At 35.2% G+C, this 20,872-nt stretch overlaps 1 protein-coding gene and 1 non-coding gene across 2 annotated transcripts; one reads left to right on the top strand and one right to left on the bottom strand.

Moving 5' to 3' along the window:
* The first annotated feature begins 11,715 nt into the window (after positions 1–11,715).
* Positions 11,716–11,822, top strand: LOC111911604 (small nucleolar RNA R71). Its single transcript, XR_002856923.1, has one exon. It is a non-coding gene; the product is annotated as a small nucleolar RNA R71 (small nucleolar RNA).
* A 4,673-nt stretch (positions 11,823–16,495) lies between these two features.
* Positions 16,496–17,602, bottom strand: LOC111911587 (uncharacterized mitochondrial protein AtMg00810-like). The gene has a single exon (XM_023907340.1). It carries the CDS (start codon positions 17,600–17,602, stop codon positions 16,496–16,498), a length of 1,107 nt encoding a protein of 368 aa, XP_023763108.1.
* Between the last annotated feature and the right edge of the window lie 3,270 nt (positions 17,603–20,872).

Below are 20,872 nucleotides of genomic sequence, written 5' to 3'. Positions count from 1 at the left end.
CATATCAGTATACACCCCAAGTCCTCCGCTTCGGATCCCAACTTCCAAGTGATCTATTATGCATAATCCATTCTCTAACAAATCTCTCATAAGCTCCTCGCTGCTACCTACTCACTCTCAAGCATCTCATAGCAGCTCACCTCTCCCTAGGCTAAGGCATCACAAATCAGACCACTCTAGTCCTAATAGGAGTACCTAGTCTACTCTAGCATGAGAATACATCATATCAATATCATAACACATAATGTAAGGGTATCTTGGGAAATCACCGTTCGGGCGCGGACTGATCGTACACACGACTCTGCTCTGCGTTTTCCAAAAATCTTTTACTCTTTTTGAAAATATTTCTCAAATCCTCAGTTTGAGTTCAAATACGCCCGAAGGTGTACTCGAATCCCTCAAACCAAGGCTTTGATACCAACTTGTAACATCGTAAATTTCAAAACAATTTTTCGCATTTTATAAAAAATTAATTCATTTAGTATTTATAAAAACATCAGTGTTTGAAACTCAAATCCATAACATATAAAAATCCCAAGATCTCAAAACATAAAAATCCCGTGTGTGTACTGATCATGCCGACGCCTTCCCGCGATCCTCACTAGTACCTGAAACAAATAACACCAAACATTGTAAGCACAAAACTTAGTGAGTTCCCCAAAATACCACACATAGCACATATTAGCCACTCGAGGCTATAACTCTGTGGGTCCGTGCACCCAAACTCTGTGAACCCTCAAGTTCTAACTCTGTAAACATGCACAACATAAATCACATAGAATAATGCAGCGTAACACATAACACATAAATAGCATACAAGCACTGTATCACATAACTCTAGTTACCTACTCAAGGTAAAGTATAGTGAGAAGACTCACCTCGCGTATCTCGATAACTCGTAAATCCCTGAAATCACTAGTGCTCGATCTCCCGAGCTATAGCCCTCCTATAACACAATACATCTCTAATTAACACTTTCCCAACTAAGGTTGACTAACCCTATCAAGTCAACACCGGTCAACTCGGGTCAATGGTCAATGGTCAACTCAACTCGCCGAGTCTGGCGTGGACCCGCCGAGTCTCTACGGGGACCCGATTCCTCTGAGTCCCTTCTGACTCACCGAGTCACTCACCCGACTCGGTTACTCAAACCTTGGTTCGAAATCACTGAACAACCCGCACCAACTCGTCGAGTGCATTCCATGCACAACCCCAAACGACCTTCTGAGGTCAGATCTGTTTCACTAACTCATAGATCCAGTCCTTCCAAGCTTATTCATCACGTAAAGTTCATGTCTTGGCTCTCATAACACACCTAATGACTCATAAATGGTGTTTTGACCTCAAGCACAAAGACCCCAATCCAAAACCTTCATGGATTCATAAAAAGCTTGGACAAAGGGACACTCTGGACCTCCAAGGGTCCAGATCCAGAACCTAACTCGCTTAAGGGACCAAGGAAGCACTAGATCTAGCCACAAAAGGGCTCAATAAGCCCTAAATCAACATGAACATCACCATAACAGAAAATGGTTCGAAAATAGTACCTCAAACGTGATGTTCTGGACCTCAGATCTTCAGGAAGTTGATCCTCTTGTTTCCCCTTGGCTATAGCTTCCTTTCCCTTGCTAGATAACACCTCCAAGGTCAACAATGGCTCCTTATCTCACTCCAAACGCTCAAGCTCACTAGGGTTTCACTCTGGGGACTGGTGAGCACAAATGACGGCCATAAGGCCCTTTAAATAGGCCCCAAACCCGAGAAATTAGGGTTTATTTAAACAGCGCAGACTCGCCGAGTCCACCAATGTGACTCGTCGAGTCCGGTCATTAATCCGGGTGAGAAATTGCGTCTCTACTCGGCGAGTCTTCGCACCAACTCGCCGAGTTCTTCCACAAAACTCAAAATAAAATGAATAAATATAATACCTGAAATTCCGGATGTTACAGTCGAACCCTACACCATGAGTTCATAAGATGTTTTTAGGATTATGGCCTCAGAAAAGTATGTTGGTTAAATGTAGGGTGGGTATAGCATAGCAAGTTTTGGTTAAGACCTAACGCTAATAAGGTGAGTTTCGTGTGAATTTTGTGGTTGCTTGCATGAAAGTTGATTCTAATTTATTTGCAAATTACATGTTATCGTTGTTATTGATATGAATATTCATGTGAATTTTATGAACTGGTACATGTAAAAGGGTGAAAAGGGTGGGTGACATACAAATAGGGAACATGTGTATTAACTACACAGTCTTATTATTAGTCGTCGTACAGGGTGTCAGTATGCGGCGGAGAGCTTACGCTCTGATTAATTAGTCGTAAGCATATTTGTTGTTCCCGATGGAGGGATTTGTTCTCTGAAAATGAGAGTAGTTCCCTAATGTGTCACCAATGGTGGAAAGAAATGGAAAAAAAAAATTATATTTGATTGATTGTTGCATTGTTTTCATTAGATTGACGTCAATATGCATGAAAACCACGAACTCACTAGGCCCTAGGCTTACCCGTTAGAATCTTTGAATGCACGCAACCGAGGAAATAACGTAGCGAGTGGCAGCGGAAATATGAAGGATAAAGCTCAGACTTGAAGATGGTGACAAACCTTGAGGAGGACGTAACACACCAATTGTTTATTTAAAATTCTATTCGCTTCCGCAATTATTATTAATAATGATACTAGTATTTGAATTTTCGAATTTTAGAAGTTTTGAGACCATGTTAAGTTAATATTGGTATTTGAATTTTTTGGGCGTTACAAAAAAACACGATATCGTGTTGTGTCGTGTTCGTGTTACATAAAATCTTATCGTATCGTGTCGTGATGATTTGCTACCTCTAATATTTAATTTCTACAAAAGTATTTTTTGTGTAACATATGTATATGGGGTAGTGCACTACCGCAATTATGGTATGTAATTAATTATGCTTTGTAATTTTTGTTTTCAATATAAATATAACTACCGAATTGGAGTTTAATATCACAAAAATAGAAAAAAGAAATCGAACTTTTATTTTACAAAGAGATAACCCATTATGTTGCTTTTATAAGTGGGCCAATTTGTTGGATCAAATAATCACAAAGAACGATAGAAATGGTTCATATTCGGTTAGATTTCATTTAAACCCAGTCAGTTAATAGACCCGATATAGAGTTTCTTTATTTAAAGGATAAAACAAATCCACTATATCCTACTTTTAAATCTATATATTCTATATAGTCTTAAACTAGAATTAAACACTTAATTTTTAGCTGGTGAACATCTTCAACTTATGATACCATTAGACTGTAAATCATTTGGTATAGACAACCTGAAAAGAATATATAATAACAGTGACTTCAAAAATTTAAAAGAAGTTATTGACTTCCTAAAATCATTATTATTTGTCATGTGCTTGTATGAATCCTTTTTATAATAAAAATGTGAAAAATGATAAAAAAAATATCACAAAAATGATCTAACTACATAATGATAATTTATATTTTCAATCATTTGTTTAGAACAAATCATACCTCTTGTAAACATTGATTTCGTATGACAAAACCAATTTTATAAAAATTAATAATAAACCATACGTATAAGATTTTCATAATTCTTACTTTTATGAACAAATCCTAATGAATTTAATAAGTTTTTAATTTTTTATTTATTCATTATTTTATAACCTATGAAAACCACAATGTATGTTTAAAATTATTATATAGACAAAAAAAAAAATTGGAAGAATATATCTATGATTTCTTGAGATATATTAAAAATATGAGAGATTTAATAGAATTTTAAAAAAAAAATAGATTTAGTATATTTCAAAAATATTATTAAGATAAGATTTTTTTATTTTTGACACTTTTAGATTAATATTTAATAGATAGGTAGATAAGGCTGAATTGGGTAGATAGATACCCTGAACCCTAGGTAGATTCGTTTGAATTAGCCAAGCCCATAAATTTTGCGGCTAATTATGTATTTTTTAAATTAAGCCCAATAACGATTGCTTTTATAACTCTATTCAACAATCTACATTCTACATAAGGTACATTTAATGTCAAAATGAACCCCATTTGATCTTTATTTGTATAGATAAATTCCACGAACGTTAGGTTCCTAATTTTATTATTATTATTAATTCAGATCATACTTATGATTTATGATTTAGTGTTGTTTTGATTTTTGGCCCTGATCAATTGATCAATTTAAAATACGAACACACCATTATTGATTATTTTAATTTTATTTTTTTTGTCTTTTCTTAACTTATTATAAGTAATTGTTAAATAAATATAACTCCACCAACCTCTTTATCCCTCCTCATCATGTGAACATTGGTCTCGGTCCTCACCTCATCATACACCTTTATCATCGACCATTTTATCTACTATGCATCCCTCTTCGCTTACCGAAATGCGCCATTGACAACCATCCACGACCACCACTTTTCTCTTACTCCCTCTAACACATTGAAGAATCCAACATCACATTGTCGTATATTCATAACCTTTGCCTTAGGAAGTGGCTTTGATACTGTTAAACTCCAACCACAACTAGAAATTCTCCAACCCCACACTGTCGTCACCACCACTCTATAAATCGATAAGAAAGAGATTAAGATCTATGATTGCGACATTAATGGTTGTTTTTATTTATGGTGATTCAGTTGACTAGTTTTTTTAGGGAATAAAAAGTTTGTAGTTATAGTAGGGGAGTGTTGGTCATTAATAATAAAAATCATAAAAAAAGAAATTGGTTATGGTCGCCGCTGGAGACGCCTATTTGGTTTTGTTTGAGTTTGATTTCAAAGAGATTATTGGAGTGGAAACTTTCATAAATATCAAATTTCCAACGAGTTTTAAAGGAATTCGAGTTTGGAAAAGGACGGTGGAGAAGGAGATGAGAAATGGGTCGATGGTGACCATGGCTAGGATAGTGATCGAGTGTTGGATTTTAATCTTGACAACTTGTTTTTAGTAGTAATTTAGTATTTATTTTATTTTAGTGAGTTAAATAAATGGTAGTAGAATGTGAGTTGAATGATTCATGTAGGACCGAGTATTAGGGAGTAGTAGAGAGTTGGATTTCACATGGAAAAGTGGGAACATGGGTTTACTGTTTCCTACTAGAGTTAACATGTATTGACTATATAAATAGTCACCTATTACTTGAATGAAATAAGAAGCTTTGAGTGCAGTTTTTGAGTTACTTTTACTTCTTCCTTCCTCCATATACCTCTCACATATTAAATACAAGGAGTTTCTTTGGTTTGTAAAATAGTATTGAAGGATTGTGTTCCAACATTTGGTATTAGAGCCTAGGCTCGTGGGAATGTGAAAAATAGAGATTAAAGAAAGTAGACGCTCTGTGTGAGCCGAACAAATTTCCGTGTGAGCCGAGTTCAAAACTAGAAATCTGTGCGATTCAAACTGCATCTATGTGATGTGTGATTGTGTTTTTTTTTTATTGAAGATTAATCTGTGTGAGAGGAAAGGTTGTGTGCTGAACAAGTTTAAAAGCAGAAAAATCTGTGTGATAGAGTTTTAGAGATCAACCTGTGTGAATTGAAGGGAAACTGTGTGCTGAATTGGAGTTTTGGGTGAACCAAGAAGATTAGCAACATGCGTGGTGAAACTATCCTTTGTAGAGAAGCTAGTCAAAGTGAGAAAGAAGATCAAAAGAAAAGAAGAAGATTGGAAATAAATCAGATTTGTGTGATCGTTATTGGTTATTCCAATATGAAACAAATGGTTATTCATGTTCGCTTTTCAGTCTTGATGAAGGAGGTTGTCGAGTTTTTTTGCAGAATCTAGCGTAGGTGATGGATGTGTTGGCGAGGAATCCAATGGTGATGAAACTTGGCTAAAGAAAGAAGAGAAGGGGAAGAAGAAAATTGCCAAGGTGATGATTGGTAGAGGTTACTCTAACTGTGTTAACTGTGAGGAAGATGATGCACAAGGTCGAGAATGATTTTAATCTTGACAACTTGTTTTTAGTAGTAATTTTGTACTACCTCCGTCCCATATTTATTGTCCACTTTTGACTTTTGAAGTCATTATTCTTCAATTTTGACCTTAAATATTTCTATTTTTTATACATAATATTTGATGCAAAATATATGAATGAATTGTATTTTAAATGTATTTTCATTGATATAAGTTTCATAAGTTAATATATAACACAAATAAAAATATTTAAGGTCAAAGTTGACGAATAAAGACTTCAAAAGTCAAAAGTGGACAATAATTATGGGACGGAGGGAGTATTTAATTTATTTTAGTGAGTTAAATAAATGGTATTAGATTGTGAAGTCATGTAGGACCGAGTACTAGGGAGTAGTAGAGAGTTGGATTTCACCTGGAAAAGAGGGAACGTGGGTTTACTGTTTCGTACTAAAGTTAATATGTATTGGCTATATAAATAAATAGTCACCTATTACTTGAATGAAATAAGAAGCTTTAAGTGCAGTTTTTTAGTTACTGTTACTTCTTCCTTCCTATATATACTTCTCACATATTAAATATAAGGAGTTTCTTTGGTTTGTGAAGGAGTATTGAAGGCTTGTGTTCCAACACGAAGGTGGGTGGAAAGTAAAACTTTAATCGTAATCACACAAAGAATATCAAAACATGGGGTCGGAGCATGGAAGTGGGTAGCCTTCATTGGTAGTGAAGGGAAATGGATTTCAAATGGTATTAGATTGTGAAGTCATGTAGGACCGAGTACTAGGGAGTAGTAGAGAGTTGGATTTCACCTGGAAAAGAGGGAACGTGGGTTTACTGTTTCGTACTAAAGTTAATATGTATTGGCTATATAAATAAATAGTCACCTATTACTTGAATGAAATAAGAAGCTTTAAGTGCAGTTTTTTAGTTACTGTTACTTCTTCCTTCCTATATATACTTCTCACATATTAAATATAAGGAGTTTCTTTGGTTTGTGAAGGAGTATTGAAGGCTTGTGTTCCAACACGAAGGTGGGTGGAAAGTAAAACTTTAATCGTAATCACACAAAAAATATCAAAACATGGGGTCGGAGCATGGAAGTGGGTAGCCTTCATTGGTAGTGAAGGGAAATGGATTTCAAAAGGTTGAGGTGGGTGGGCCCATTCAGTTTTTGAAGATTATTAATTTTAAACTAATAATAAATAAATTGAAAAAAAACAAACAAAGATAATATGGTCATTTTAGGAATTGTCGGAATTGATGTGCACAAATTATACCTATCTAGTTTTCAATTTATAACCTAACGATCTTAACTAGCTAGAATGCACCTAGGCAGTGTACCTATTCGAATTATAGAATAGTTTAGGTAAGTCGGGTGTCGATCACAGGGAACGGTATTTAATTAATAAAATAACTACTAAAAAATAAACTAAGAAAAACAACTAAAATGGGGGTTTTATATAATTTTACAAGTTCAGAAAAACTTAAATTAAAATAACAAACTAATTACTAAAGTAAACAACTAGAAAGACGATTTCAAATCAAGACAATGGATTAATTCCGCTAGCTACTAAATAATAGTTACTCGTCATCATGGTTAGACTAACTACCATAAGTCAATTTAACAACTTTAATCCCAATGGTCATATAAGTTAAGGACACTAAATTGATTTTAAAGGTAATTTGGACTCTGAATGATATAATCTACAAACTACTATTCTTTGGTCAAGTCTAGTAATCGAGCAAATATTATGATCAAATACTGCTCTCTAACACAGTTAAGCAACTAACTTATCACCTATAGTAGGATATGGTCATTCTCTAGCTCTAGCAATTTGATGGTCATAAACAACTAGGTAAACCAAGTTCATGCAGCCAACTGCAATTTAACTACACAAAAATTGAGACAAGGCAATAAGGATAGAAACTTTAACAAGCTAGGTTTAGATTTATCAAACAATATTTAAAGCAAAAATCAACTTCATCAATCCATAAAACTAGAAATCAGCACATAGTATTCAGGAGTTCATCTAATCTAAACGAAAGAAAATTTTTTAGTCTATAATCACAGTTGATGAACACATAAATAAAAGGTAAACTAAACTAAACATCATTAAACTAAGCAAACTGAATGTGTAGATGCAAATCCTTGCTCCAATCGACTTCCTATCTTCAAAATCGATCCCAAAGGGTTCTTAGAAGGGTTTTTGTCGTAATACTTCTCCATAAAGTCACCTCCAAGTCCCCCAATTCGTCATAATATTCGAATATATATACTTGCCTAAAATATGGCCACCACGACGTGGTAAAAGTACCCCTTCGTGGTCCTCGTGTTTATCCCGTATTCCCCAAGCCAGCGTCAAGAATCGCGAAGATTCCATTCACCACGTCGTGGTTATCAAGAATCAACATTTTCTTAAAACATCAACGTTGTCTGAAATTGTGTCTAGTTTTCAGATCATTTTGAATCACGTCAATCGGTTTTTTTGTTACGAGTCATGAGATATGGCCAAAATACTAACAAGGGGTCAAGCTGTCAAACAACATTCTTTTTGTGTCTTCTTCTTGCCTAAGCTCTTCATTCCTGCTTCCAGCTTCCATATTGCTTCCGAGAATGTCTTTTACGCTACATAACATATATTAAAGATAATAAGTACCTTTTGTTCTATAATAAAGATAAATATAGCTAATAATATTAAGATATGATGGAATATATATATATATATATATATATATATATATATATATATATATATATATATATATATATATATATATATATATGTAGATATGCAAATATCTAATTACCCCACACTTATCTTTTGCTTGCCCTCAAGCAGAACTAATTTTTTAAGTCTAAATTTCATCACCAATATCACATAAGACAATCCATTTTGAACTCATCCATTATACCAAGACCTCAATGCGCATATTTGTGTTTAAGGTTCCTAAAAACTTCCCCAATCCTAGCTACTCACAATCCGTATGAACCTTCACCCCTTAGATTATACGACACTCATTTCTGCAACCCTCCGAATCAATCCTCAGAAATATTTCTTAACCTCAAGGTATTTTTTGTTAAGCTACCAAAGCATACATAATCTTGACAAATTACAACTATAGATACCACAATGGAGCTCTCAGAATTCTTCACTTATTTGAATAACTAGTCTTTGATTTCTTTGAATTCACCACATTTTTGTTTGATTTTTGGTATCTTCAACTTTTGATTCTTCAGAATTTTTGATCTTTTGATCTTCATACTTTGATAGCTCCAAAATTCTTCAACTTTTAGGTAATTTCTCTCTCTCTCCCTCTCTCTCTCTCTATTTTTTAGTTTCCCACTTTTTCGCTCAAATCCTACATGCTTAAGCAATGAAGCTTAACTTCAACCTTTATTGGTTAAAGGTATTAGTCTAAGTGCAATGACTGCATAAGCTCTCCTGGATAGATTTTAGGTTTAGGCTGCAAAACGTATTATGCCATATAAACTACCAGATTACCTTTCATATATCATGACTTTTCACTAAGACTTGGGAAGTCACAAATATACTATAACATATATTGGCTTAGTTAAATATTTGAGCTTCATCGCATCATCCCACGCAACACTAAAAACTTAAGTTTAAACTAATACTAGATTCAATTTTTCGATTATTATTTCAAATCTATTTCTAATTTTTTAAATTTTCTAGCAATTTACTTTTTTGACCCTCTACCCCACACTTAAATGATGCAATGTCCCCATTGCATACTAAAAAAAAAATTAAAGAACATAAAAAAATAAAATGGAAGAATTGGAATAGACTCCCCTTGGGTAATAGTGGCGAGATCGAACTCTGAGACTTGTGTGGAAAGCTTAGACTTCTCGTATAATTGCTGGAAACAATACTTCTGGACCTTCATCTTGTGAATGCAAATGTGCCGGATCGAATGAAATCAAAGAACCATTCTTGAAAAATGTGCTGAACCGCTGCCACGACATGGGAAAGCAACGCCACGTTGTGGTGTCAAGCAAATGGTCATCAAGGTCGAACAAAATAATGTCGTCATAGCATGGATTAAGGATGCCACGTCGTGGTGTCTTCTCAGAGAATCTTTTAAGATTGAAATAGGTGGGCATCGACTCTTTGTAATGTGTAAAACCATTCCCACTTTTCTTTTTAGTAAATATGCTTCAGAATGTTTTTCTCTTCATTATGTGGGAACCCCACACTTATTCAAAAACTTGTTATTCAATTATGATCTTCAAAAATTGCACGACTTCTTCAAATTAAAGCTTCTTCACTGATTTACTTTCGTTCAACACTACAAAATGAGATCAAGAACTTGAGAAACACATCATTTCATTCAGTAAAACTAAAAAAACTAAGAATTAAAAATAAAAAACTTAAACAAATCAAAAGGAAACGAAAATGCAAACTCATAAAAATCGGGTTGCCTCCCGACAAGCGCTTCTTTTTGAGGAGTCGTGAGCCGGATTCCTTTTCACTCTACGTTGCGTCGGGTGGAAGTGTAACCTCCCCGTTCTCCATCATCTTGAACCTTACTCATTTGTAAGCAACCCTTCTATTGAATGCCTTTCCTGAACTTTCTTTTGTTGTTGTGTTGACATCTTCTTTATGTTTCTGCTTGGGTTATTTCCTCATTCTCATGTCTTTAGCTTTTTTCTTGTATCTTTTTGGGTTTTTCTTTTCAAAATGAGACTCATCACTCTCGACTTCTTTTTCTTCAATCGCCTCTGTTATTGGATTTGGTGGTCTTGTAAAAGCAAACACCTCAAACATCATTGGCGTTGCCACTAGAGGTTTTGAATAATTCACTTCTTTTTTCAGTTGTTCTTTTGGTAAAGGTTCCTCCCATTCCTCCCACTCTTCTTCCTTCATGCGTTCAAATTCATCATGCTTAAGGAACTTCATGTTTTCATGTTTCACCAAATTTGCATTGGCATGCGATGGGAAAGGAAGAGGTGATCGATAAAACTCAACAACTAAGAAATCATAATTTTCTTTTATCACCCACAACATGGCACTATTGTCTCCACGTCGTGGCGACTGGGAAGCTTCACAATGCTCTTCTTCTTTTTTCTTTTTTACTTCGAGTGACTAATTAGACTCCTCTTCAAGGTCCTTCATATGCTCCAATTCGTCTTCTTCTATATCAACGACCATGACTTGATCCATAGGGGTTGACTCGGTTTTTCTTGAAGGTAGATTCGATAGATTTTCTTGTAAAAGTTTTGTTAATTTCCCAACTTGTGTGTGGATGCTCAAAATAGATTCTTCTTGAACTCTAAGTGTTGCATCAGTTGCATCATATCTTTTTTCGCTAGCTTCCATGAATCTGAATAGCATTGACTCGAGAGCATCTATCTTCTCGGATTGGACTCGTTCTAGTTGGTAGAGATTATTCTCTAGTTGTTGATATTTTTTCGTGTCTTGAGCTCTCTTGTACACCAACTCACAATCCTTAGTAGAATGGGGTCCTCCACAAGCTCCGCATCTATCTTGAATTTGTTCACCCAATTTTGTGATCTTTTCTTCCATTGCATCGAGCTTTGCAATAACTGCACTAATAGCATCTTGAACTCTATCTTTACTTGACTTTCCTCTAATGAAATCCTCCTTTGAGTTGTGGTACTCTCTTGAATGCTTAGCGAATTCTTCAATCAAAGCTTTATTTGTTGTCGGATTCTTCTTTGTCATGGGCCCTTGCGAGTCTAGAAATTGACGAGTGCACACATTGACTCCATCATAAAATATCGAGATTTATTGTTGCACATTGAAGTCATGTTGAGGGTAATGTCGTAACAATCTCTTGTAACGTTCCCAAGCTTCGTATAACGACTCCCCTTCTAATTGTTGAAAATTTTGGATATTTCTCTTAAGCTTTGCCACTTTTGAAGGTGGGGTAAACTGGTTGATGAACTCGGTCTTAAAATCAGCCCATGTCGTGATTGCTCCAAAAGGAAGTGATTTTAACCATTCTTTTGCTTCACCCTTCAACGTGACCGGTAAAATTCGAAGCATTACCGCATATTTACTCACATTAGGTGCATTAAAATAATGTGAAATCTCCACCACCTCTTCTATATGTTCATAAGCGTCCTCGTGCTTCTTCCCATAAAAAGGTAGTTCCCTTAACATATTAATAATGTGCCCCGGAAGTTCAAAATTTGTCGTGGTTGGGATTTTTGGTGGATCAAGACCCCATCTGTTTTCATTCCTCATATGTCGCTTGTACTCTTCCATTAACATTGTCGTGATGTCCCCCATATTTCCTGCTAAAAAAACTACAAAACACACGCATAAAAAGGAATAAAAAACGAAAAAACTAACTGAAACGGGACCACGACGTGGTTGCGTTTCAGAGTAAAAAACTAAAATAAACAAATGAAACCGAAGTAACTTTTTGTGGTTTTTACCCCACAAAAAGGATTGAATAATTAAAATCAATTAAACTAATAATCAAATAAGCCGTTCCCCGACAACGGCGCCAAAAACTTGATGTGCACGAATTATACCTATCTAGTTTTGAATTTATAACCTAACGACTTTAACTAGCTAGAATGCACCTAGTCAGTGTACCTAGTCGAATTATAAAATAGTTTAGGTAAGTCGGATGTCGATCACAGGGAACAATATTTAGTTAATAAAATAACTACTAAAAGCTAAACTAATAAAAACAACTAAAATGGGGGTTTTATCTGATTTTACAAATTCAAAAAAAGCTAAATTAAAATAACAAACTAATTACTAAAGTAAACAACTAGAAAGACAATTTCAAATCAAGAATAATGGATACTTTCGTTTAGTTTCGAATTGCTCCTGTTTCCTATGGTTGATTTCATGACAATGGATTAATTCCGCTAGCTACCAAATAATAGTTACTAGTCATCATGGTAAGACTAACTAGCATAAGTCAATTTAACAACTTTAACCCCAATGATCATGCAAGTTAAGGACACTAAATTGATTTTAAAGGTAATTTGGACTCTGAATGATATAATATATAGACCACTATTCTTTGGTCAAGTCTAGTAAGCGAGAAAATATTATGATCAAATACTGCTCTTTAACACAGTTAAGCAACTAACTTATCACTTATACTAGGATATTGTCAATATCTAGCTCTAGCAATTTAATGGTCATAAACAACTAGGTAAACCAAGTTCATGCGGCCAACTGCAATTTAACTACAAAAAACTTGAGACAAGACAATAAAGATAGAAACTTTAACAAGCTAGGTTTAGATTTATCAAACAATATTTAAAGCAAAAATCAACTTCATCAATCCATAAAACAAGAAATCAACACATAGTATTCAGGAGTTCATCTAATCTAAACGAAAGAAAAAGTTTTAGCCTATAATCACAGTTGATGAACACATAAATAAAAGGTAAACTAAGCTAAACATCATTAAACTAAGCAAACTGAATGTGTAGATGCAAATCCTTGCTCCAATCGACTTCCTATCTTCAAAATCGATCTCAAAGGGTTCTTAGAAGGGTTTTTGTCGTAATACTTCTCCATAAAGTCACATCCAAGTCCCCCAATTCGTCATAATGTTCGAATATATATACTTGCCTAAAATCTGGCCACCATGACGTAGTAAAGGCACCACATCGAGGTCCTCGTGTTTATCTCATATTCCCCAAGCCAACGTCAAGAATCACAAAGATTCCATTCACCACATCGTGGTTATCGAGAATCAGTATTTTCTCAAAACAACAAAGTTGTCTGAAATTGTATCTAGTTTTTAGACCATTTTGAATCACGTCAATCGGAGTTACGATTCATGAGTTTTAGCCCATTCTTTTTGTGTCTCCTTCTTGCCTAAGCTCTTCATTTCTGCTTCCAGCTTCCATATTGCTTCCGAGAATGTCTTTTACGCTACATAACATATATTAAACATAATAAGTACCTTTTGTTCTAAAATAAACATAAATATAGCTAATAATATTAAGATATGATGTAATATATATATATATATATATGTAGATATGCACATACCAGGAATCAAAACTCAAAAAAATGAAATGTATATATGGTCTAACTTAAGAAAAGAATTAGAGACTAAACGTGCATAACATCCCTAGCCACATGGAGCATTCATATAAAGGAAAATTACTTATCAGGGTAATCATCTTTGTCGTTTTGTTTACATTTAGGTAACTTCTTTATTTTTGTACACATTTAACCATTTAACTTGTTATATGTGTTCACATATTGCCATTGTCACCGGCTATCGCAGGTGACAATGGTAATATGTGAACAAATTAACAAGTTAAATGGTTAAATTTGTACAAAAAAAGAAAGTTGTCTAAATATGAACAAAATCAAAAATCAATTACCCTGATAAGTCATTTTCCTCACTTTTAATAGCGATTTTATTTTTCATATTCGTTTGTATTATTTTTTTTCAAACGTTGTTTTCAAAATATTCCATAATTTCATAAATATTAATTAAATATTGATCAATTTTAAAATTTACTTTTAAATTAATAAATATGTTTTTTTGTTTTGTGAAATATATTATATAGCTTCTTATAAATTTTTTCTTTTGTTTTTAAGCATATACAATTTTTTTAAAGCAAATAGTATCGAACAATAAAATTAAATAAATTAAATATGTTACAATAAGTATGGAGAGTCTTTTAAAAAAATAAAAAGAAAATATTACTTAGCAAATAAAAAAAAACAAAAAATCTATATAATGTAAATGTTTTAAAATTATTCCAACTTTTTAGTAATTTGAAGTTTATAAACTTTTTTTTAATACAACATTTTAAACTAGTATTTAAAGAAAGTATTTTAAAATATTATAAAAAATATATTAAAGTGTTATACAAAATCTGTGAAACACTTTAAAAATATTATAAAAGAAAGTTTAGAAATAAATCTATGAAAGTTATAAAAAAATTGTATGAAAATATAAAAATAAAAGTTAAAAATTGTAAGAAATATTTAAAACATAAATAAAATATTTGGTCTGAAAACAGTTGTATTAAAAATATATGAAAGTTTAAAAAAAGTTAAAAAAAAAATTATAAGCAAAGTTTAAAACATTGTATTAGAAAACCTATAGAAAAAAAAATATCATAAAAATGTTATAAGAAATTAAAATTTTTTTAAGAAATTCGTAAAAAAAATTGTTCACATTTAGACAACTTTATTTTTTGTACACATTTACCATTTAACTTGTTAAATGTGTTCACATATTAACATTGTCACAAGTTAAATGGTCAAATATGTGCAAAAAAGAAAAAAGAATTTGAAGTTACCTAAACGTGAACAAGACGAAAAGGTAATTACATCCCAAATCATTTTTCCTTCGTATAATTTACTTTTTATAGTATTTAATTAACATTTATATAGCATTACATTTGTTATATTTCAGCTAACCGTAAACATTTTCAAATAGCTTTCGTAGAGATATGTCAACGGTTGGAACCTTAGATGTATTCTTACTTCATATAATTTAATTTTCTTGATGTTCAAAATGGACCTATCATGTGAACACACAAAATTTAATAGACTAAGACTAGAAAAATGACCAAATTGGTAATGACTCGAAAAAAAATGTGTAATTAGAAATTGGTTTGAGGTGGGATTAGGGTGAGCAGGAGGTATCCACTTTTATTGATAAGAAACTGGAACCGGAATATAAAGTTCTTGAAACCTTAAAAATGAAATCGGAATTGGTTCATGCAAAGAACATATGACGATTAGACTCAGTACCCCCATTACACACATTTTACATTGATACAACAAGGAAGGGATTTCCAACCCTCTTCTAGAAAGACTCAATCTAGTAGCCATGGTTGAAAAAACGTTCGACGGTAGCTTAGCGGTCAACTGAGGTCAAATGATAAATCGATCTAAGCGGAGATTAACCTGGGATAAAACGGGGAACATAAATTATTAACAAAACTATTTACAAACTTAAAATATCATAAGGAAATAAGTATTTGAAAATTTAACATTTTGAAAATTCGAAATCTGTGGTGTAATTTAAAATTTTGAATATTTGAAATTTTAAGAATTGGAAATTTTATAAATTTTGTTATAATGTTTGAAAATTTGATTTTTTTAAAAATTTTTTCCCGCCTAGGACCGTAAAGGACCGTCAAGCTTGAGTTTGACCGATAGACCAATTTCCATCAAGCACTACTAATCGTAATTGGATGTAGACCACCAAACAATTACTCCCCAATTAATCGTCTGTCAAGGCTAATATCTACAACACTGTGTGTAGCCAACCTATCCAAAGAAAAACGCCATAAAAAATATTAACCGTAGTTTCGAGTGGAATCGTCCACCTGGTCACTCTATCATCCGCATGCAACATTATAGAGACTATTAAATTAACCACACCTTTGAATGAGGTTGAGTGTGTATATTTATATTCAGTTGATACAAACTAATCTCCTGTAAACTAGGAGAGATGAGATACACGATAAGTACAACAATAGGATAAATACATATTCTAAGATTTATCTAATATCCCCCCTCAAGTGAATAGGTGGTGGTCCAAGACATAACATGGTGCGAAAGTGTTCGAACTAAGGACGTGGTAAGCTCTTGGTGAATATGTCCACCACTTGAAGCTTGGTTGGAATGAACTTCGTGTATAGTTTCCCAGAAGCCACAAGTTCACGAATAAAGTGATAGTCAAGATCAATATGCTTTGCACGCTTATGTGAAACTGGGTTCTGGGACATAAACAAGGCACTTTTGTTATCACACAATAGTGTGGGCCAATCAGGTGGTAAGGCATGAAGCTCACGTAGTAAGTGAGTGATCCAGACAATCTCTGCAGCTGTATTTGCCATTGCTCGGTACTCGGACTCACAGCTAGAGCGTGAGATAGTAGGTTGCTTCTTTGCACTCCATGAAACCAAATTTCTTCCAAGAAATATCGAATAGCCATAAGTGGAACGAAGGGTTTCAATACATCTGGACCAGTCAGCATCGGAGTATCCAAGAATAGAATTTGAGACTGGGCGTTTAAATGTTAAACCAAAGGCAATGGTGCCCTTGAGATAACGTAAAATTCGCTTGACTGATTGAAAATGTGCAGTTGTTGGAGCATGCAAGAATTGACTAGCTCGATTTACCGCATAAGAAAGATCAGGTCTGGTTATAGTGAGATATTGAAGTGCACCTACTAGTGATCGATAGAGTGTAGGGTCCTTAAAAGGAGGTCCATCTGATGTAAATAACTCGTTAACTGCCAAAGGAGTGAAGACTGGCTTGGAGTCAAGCAGGTCAGCCCGGCTTAAAACGTCTTTTGCATACTTGGTTTGGCTGAGAAACAAGCCATCTTCAGTATGATTCACTTCCAGACCCAGGAAATAATTCAACTCGCCAAGGTCTTTGATCGCAAACTCATGATGTAGTCGAGTAGTAAAGGAAGGGAGCATAGTCTCATTGTTTCCTGTTAAAATCAAATCATCAACATACAACAATAAGTAAATAATGTTTGAGTTGTTGGTGTACACAAAGAGAGACGTGTTGGCACGACTGCACAAGAACCCATATGAAACAAGAAACGTGCTAAGCCGATGAAACCAAGCTCTAGGGGCCTGTTTCAGTCCATAGAGAGCTTTGGATAATTTGCACACATGATTTGGAAACAGAGAATCAACAAAACCCGGAGGCTGTTCCATGTATACCGTTTCATGTAACTGCCCATGAAGAAAGGCATTTTTGACGTCTAATTGGTGAAGACGCCACTAATGGAGAACAACAAGTGAAAGTACAATTCGAATGGTGGATGACTTGACAACCGGACTGAAAGTGTGTGAATAATCCAAGCCCGGAATTTGGGTAAAACCTTGAGCAACAAGCCGTGCTTTGAATCGCTCAACAGAACCATCAGATTTAAATTTCGTTCTGTAGACCCATTTTGATCCAACTACATTTGACGCATAAGGACGTGGAACAAGGACCCATGTCCGATTTTGAATTAGAGCCTCCATCTCGTCGCGCATAGCAGCCATCCAATGAGGATGCTTGGCTGCAGTTTTATAGCCTTTTAGTGTAGCATCCGATAGAAGAGCCACATGTAATTGGTCAGAAAGAAGTGACAAGAAATCAGGATTGTGCTTTTTCAGTACAATACCAGATTTTAAACGGGTTTGCATTGGGTGAGTAGATGGAGGATTCACCGGTGGACGATGAACAGGGGAAGGTGGGGACGGTGGGTCATCATTATCGGATAAGGAGGGGCCTTCTTCATTGTAGTCATCGTCAGGGTGAGAAGAATTAGGCTGAGCATCTGCAGTAGTAGCGACAGTGGTGTGCGGACAAAGCCCGCAAGGTGAATGAGACCGGACAGTGGGTTGTGAGTCGCGGGATTGCAGAGAAGTTGTATGGGCCGGAGGAGCTGTATGAGTTGGATCAGTAGCTGACTCAACAACTAAGTTATCATCTAGAAAAGATGTGAGCTCAAGTGTAGAGATAGCATTCTGAGCAGCTGTTCAGAAAAAAGGAAAAGTGGCCTCATCAAATCTAGCATGTCCGGTGATGTATACTCGTGATGTTGTCGGGTCCAAACATTTGTAGCCCTTATACTGATTATTATACCCAATAAAAATGCACGGTATACTACAAGGAGCCAACTTATGAGTGGAATAGTCACGTAAATATGGGTATACAAGACAGCCAAATGTTCGCATATTCGTGTAGTTTGGAATCATGGAGTAGAGAAGCTCATATGGTGAGTGATCTTGCAGAACTTTAGTGGGGATCCGGTTGATTATATATACAGCAGAAATGAAGGCATCCACCCAATAAGATGCTGGCACATGAGCATGAAATAACATTGCTAATCTAGTTTCGACAATGTGTCGGTGCTTACGTTCAGCACGCCCGTTTTGTTGTGGTGTATAAGGGCATGAGATTTGATGAAAAGTACCGTTTTCTTTAAATATTTGATGGACGGTGTGATTTACAAATTCTGTTCCTCCGTCACTTTGGAAAATTTTAATCTTTCGAGACAGTTAAGTTTGCATAAGAGTAATGAAAGATTTTAAAACTGCATAAAAACAATTTTTGGTTTTTAACGGATAGAACCAAGTAAAGCGAGAGTAGTCATCCACAAACACAACATAATATGAGTAATCATCAGAAGAAACTGGAGCCGGTCCCCATAAATCACAATGAACCAAATCTAAAGGATGAGATGCACGTTTAGGATTCAACTCAAAAGGTAAGCGTTGACTTTTAGAAATTTGACAAGGTTTGCAAATAACAGGTTTAGGAAGAACAGATGTGACATTCAAAACACCAAGTTTATTAAGAGAACTAATAACATCAAAATGAATATGTCCTAAACGATTATGCCATAACTCAAAAGAAGCTTTTCTTGAGACACCAGAAGTTGCCATCAGGGCCATTGGAGCATCTCTAAGAACATATAATCCATCCTCACATAGGCCGCGTGCTATCACTTGTTTTGTTACCCTGTCCTGAATGTGAAAGAAGGGTTGAGAAAATAAGACATCAACTGGATGGTCCATTGTGAGTTTACTAATTGACAAAAGATTTTTGGTTAACTTTGGGATGACCAGAACATCACGAAGTAATAATTTATTCGAAATATGAGAGTGACCAATGTGAGAAATAGGTAACTTATGACCATTGCCAAAAAGAACTTTCATATTATCGTGATGTGGGGCCGAATGAGAAGTTTTTTCGGTGGAGGGTGTCATGTGAGCCGTGGCACCCGAATCTACGTACCAGTCTGGAGTCCCTTGATTAACATGGCATTGAGATGTAAAGGCTTGAGCTAAGAGTGCATCCGATGAAGGTGCATTAGATGCATAGGTGGAAAGAGATGGACATGAGGAGGCATAATGGCCATTGGTTCTACACAACTGACAATGGGGTGGACGACGACCACCATCCCCTCTTCCCTCATTCTGATTTCCTCCACGATTGCCCCTTGAAAAACCTTGTTGTCGTCCTCTGTTGGAACCAGATCTATTTTGTTGAGATAGAAAAGTAACAGGGGGCGTGACAGAGCTGTGAAGAGACTTGAGAAACATCTCATGGCTTTCAGCCTGGGAGAGAAGATCTCGAAAAGAAGGAGAGGGCTTTGATGTGCGAATGGCAGTAGAAAATGTTTCAAACGGGGCTCCTAAACCACAGAGGAACCAGTGGAGCTTGTCCATCTCATCTACCGGCTGCCCAATGGCAGCGAGTTTGTCACACACTGTTTTGAAATTGCGACCAAACTTTGAAACAGAAGAAGATCCCTTAGAGAGGGTGCGAAGGGAATCCCTTAGAGAATGAATCCTCTCTACAGACGAATTGCTGTAGGCAGATTCTAAGGCGACCCATATGTCACGAGCTGTGGTGAGACCCAAAACCTCAGCCGCAGCTTCCTCAGTCAATGAGGAGTTGAGTAAAATGATGACACGCTGATCACTATCATTCCAGTTTTCAAACAACGGATTGGGAATGGACTTGTCTTCAACTGTAATTATGGCGGAAGGGGCAGTACTGCCGTCAATGTGAGCGGAGAGTTTCTGATAGGAGAAAAGTGGGAGCATCTGATTTTTCCAGAGCAGGTAATTGGCGGATCCCAACTTAATTGGGATCATGTGAAGAATGGTATTCATTGGAAAAGTACCATCATCAGATGAAGACGTAACCATTTTCAGGTACCAGGAAAAAAAGATCGGTGTTTGTGTAGGGTTGAAGAAGAAATCGGAGATTTGAGGGAGGGATAGAGAGAGGCTGATACCATATAGAGACTATTAAATTAACCACACCTCTGAATGAGGTTGAGTGTGTATATTTATATTCAGTTGATACAAAATAATCTCCTGTAAACTAGGAGAGATGAGATACACGATAAGTACAACAATAGGATAAATACATATTCTAAGATTTATCTAATATGATATCATCCACCAACCTCTTTTCTGAAT

This window comes from Lactuca sativa, chromosome 1 (genome assembly GCF_002870075.4).
Source record: "Lactuca sativa cultivar Salinas chromosome 1, Lsat_Salinas_v11, whole genome shotgun sequence".
NCBI classification, from domain to species: Eukaryota; Viridiplantae; Streptophyta; class Magnoliopsida; order Asterales; family Asteraceae; genus Lactuca; species Lactuca sativa.
This window is presented reverse-complemented; position numbering and strand designations above follow the sequence as displayed.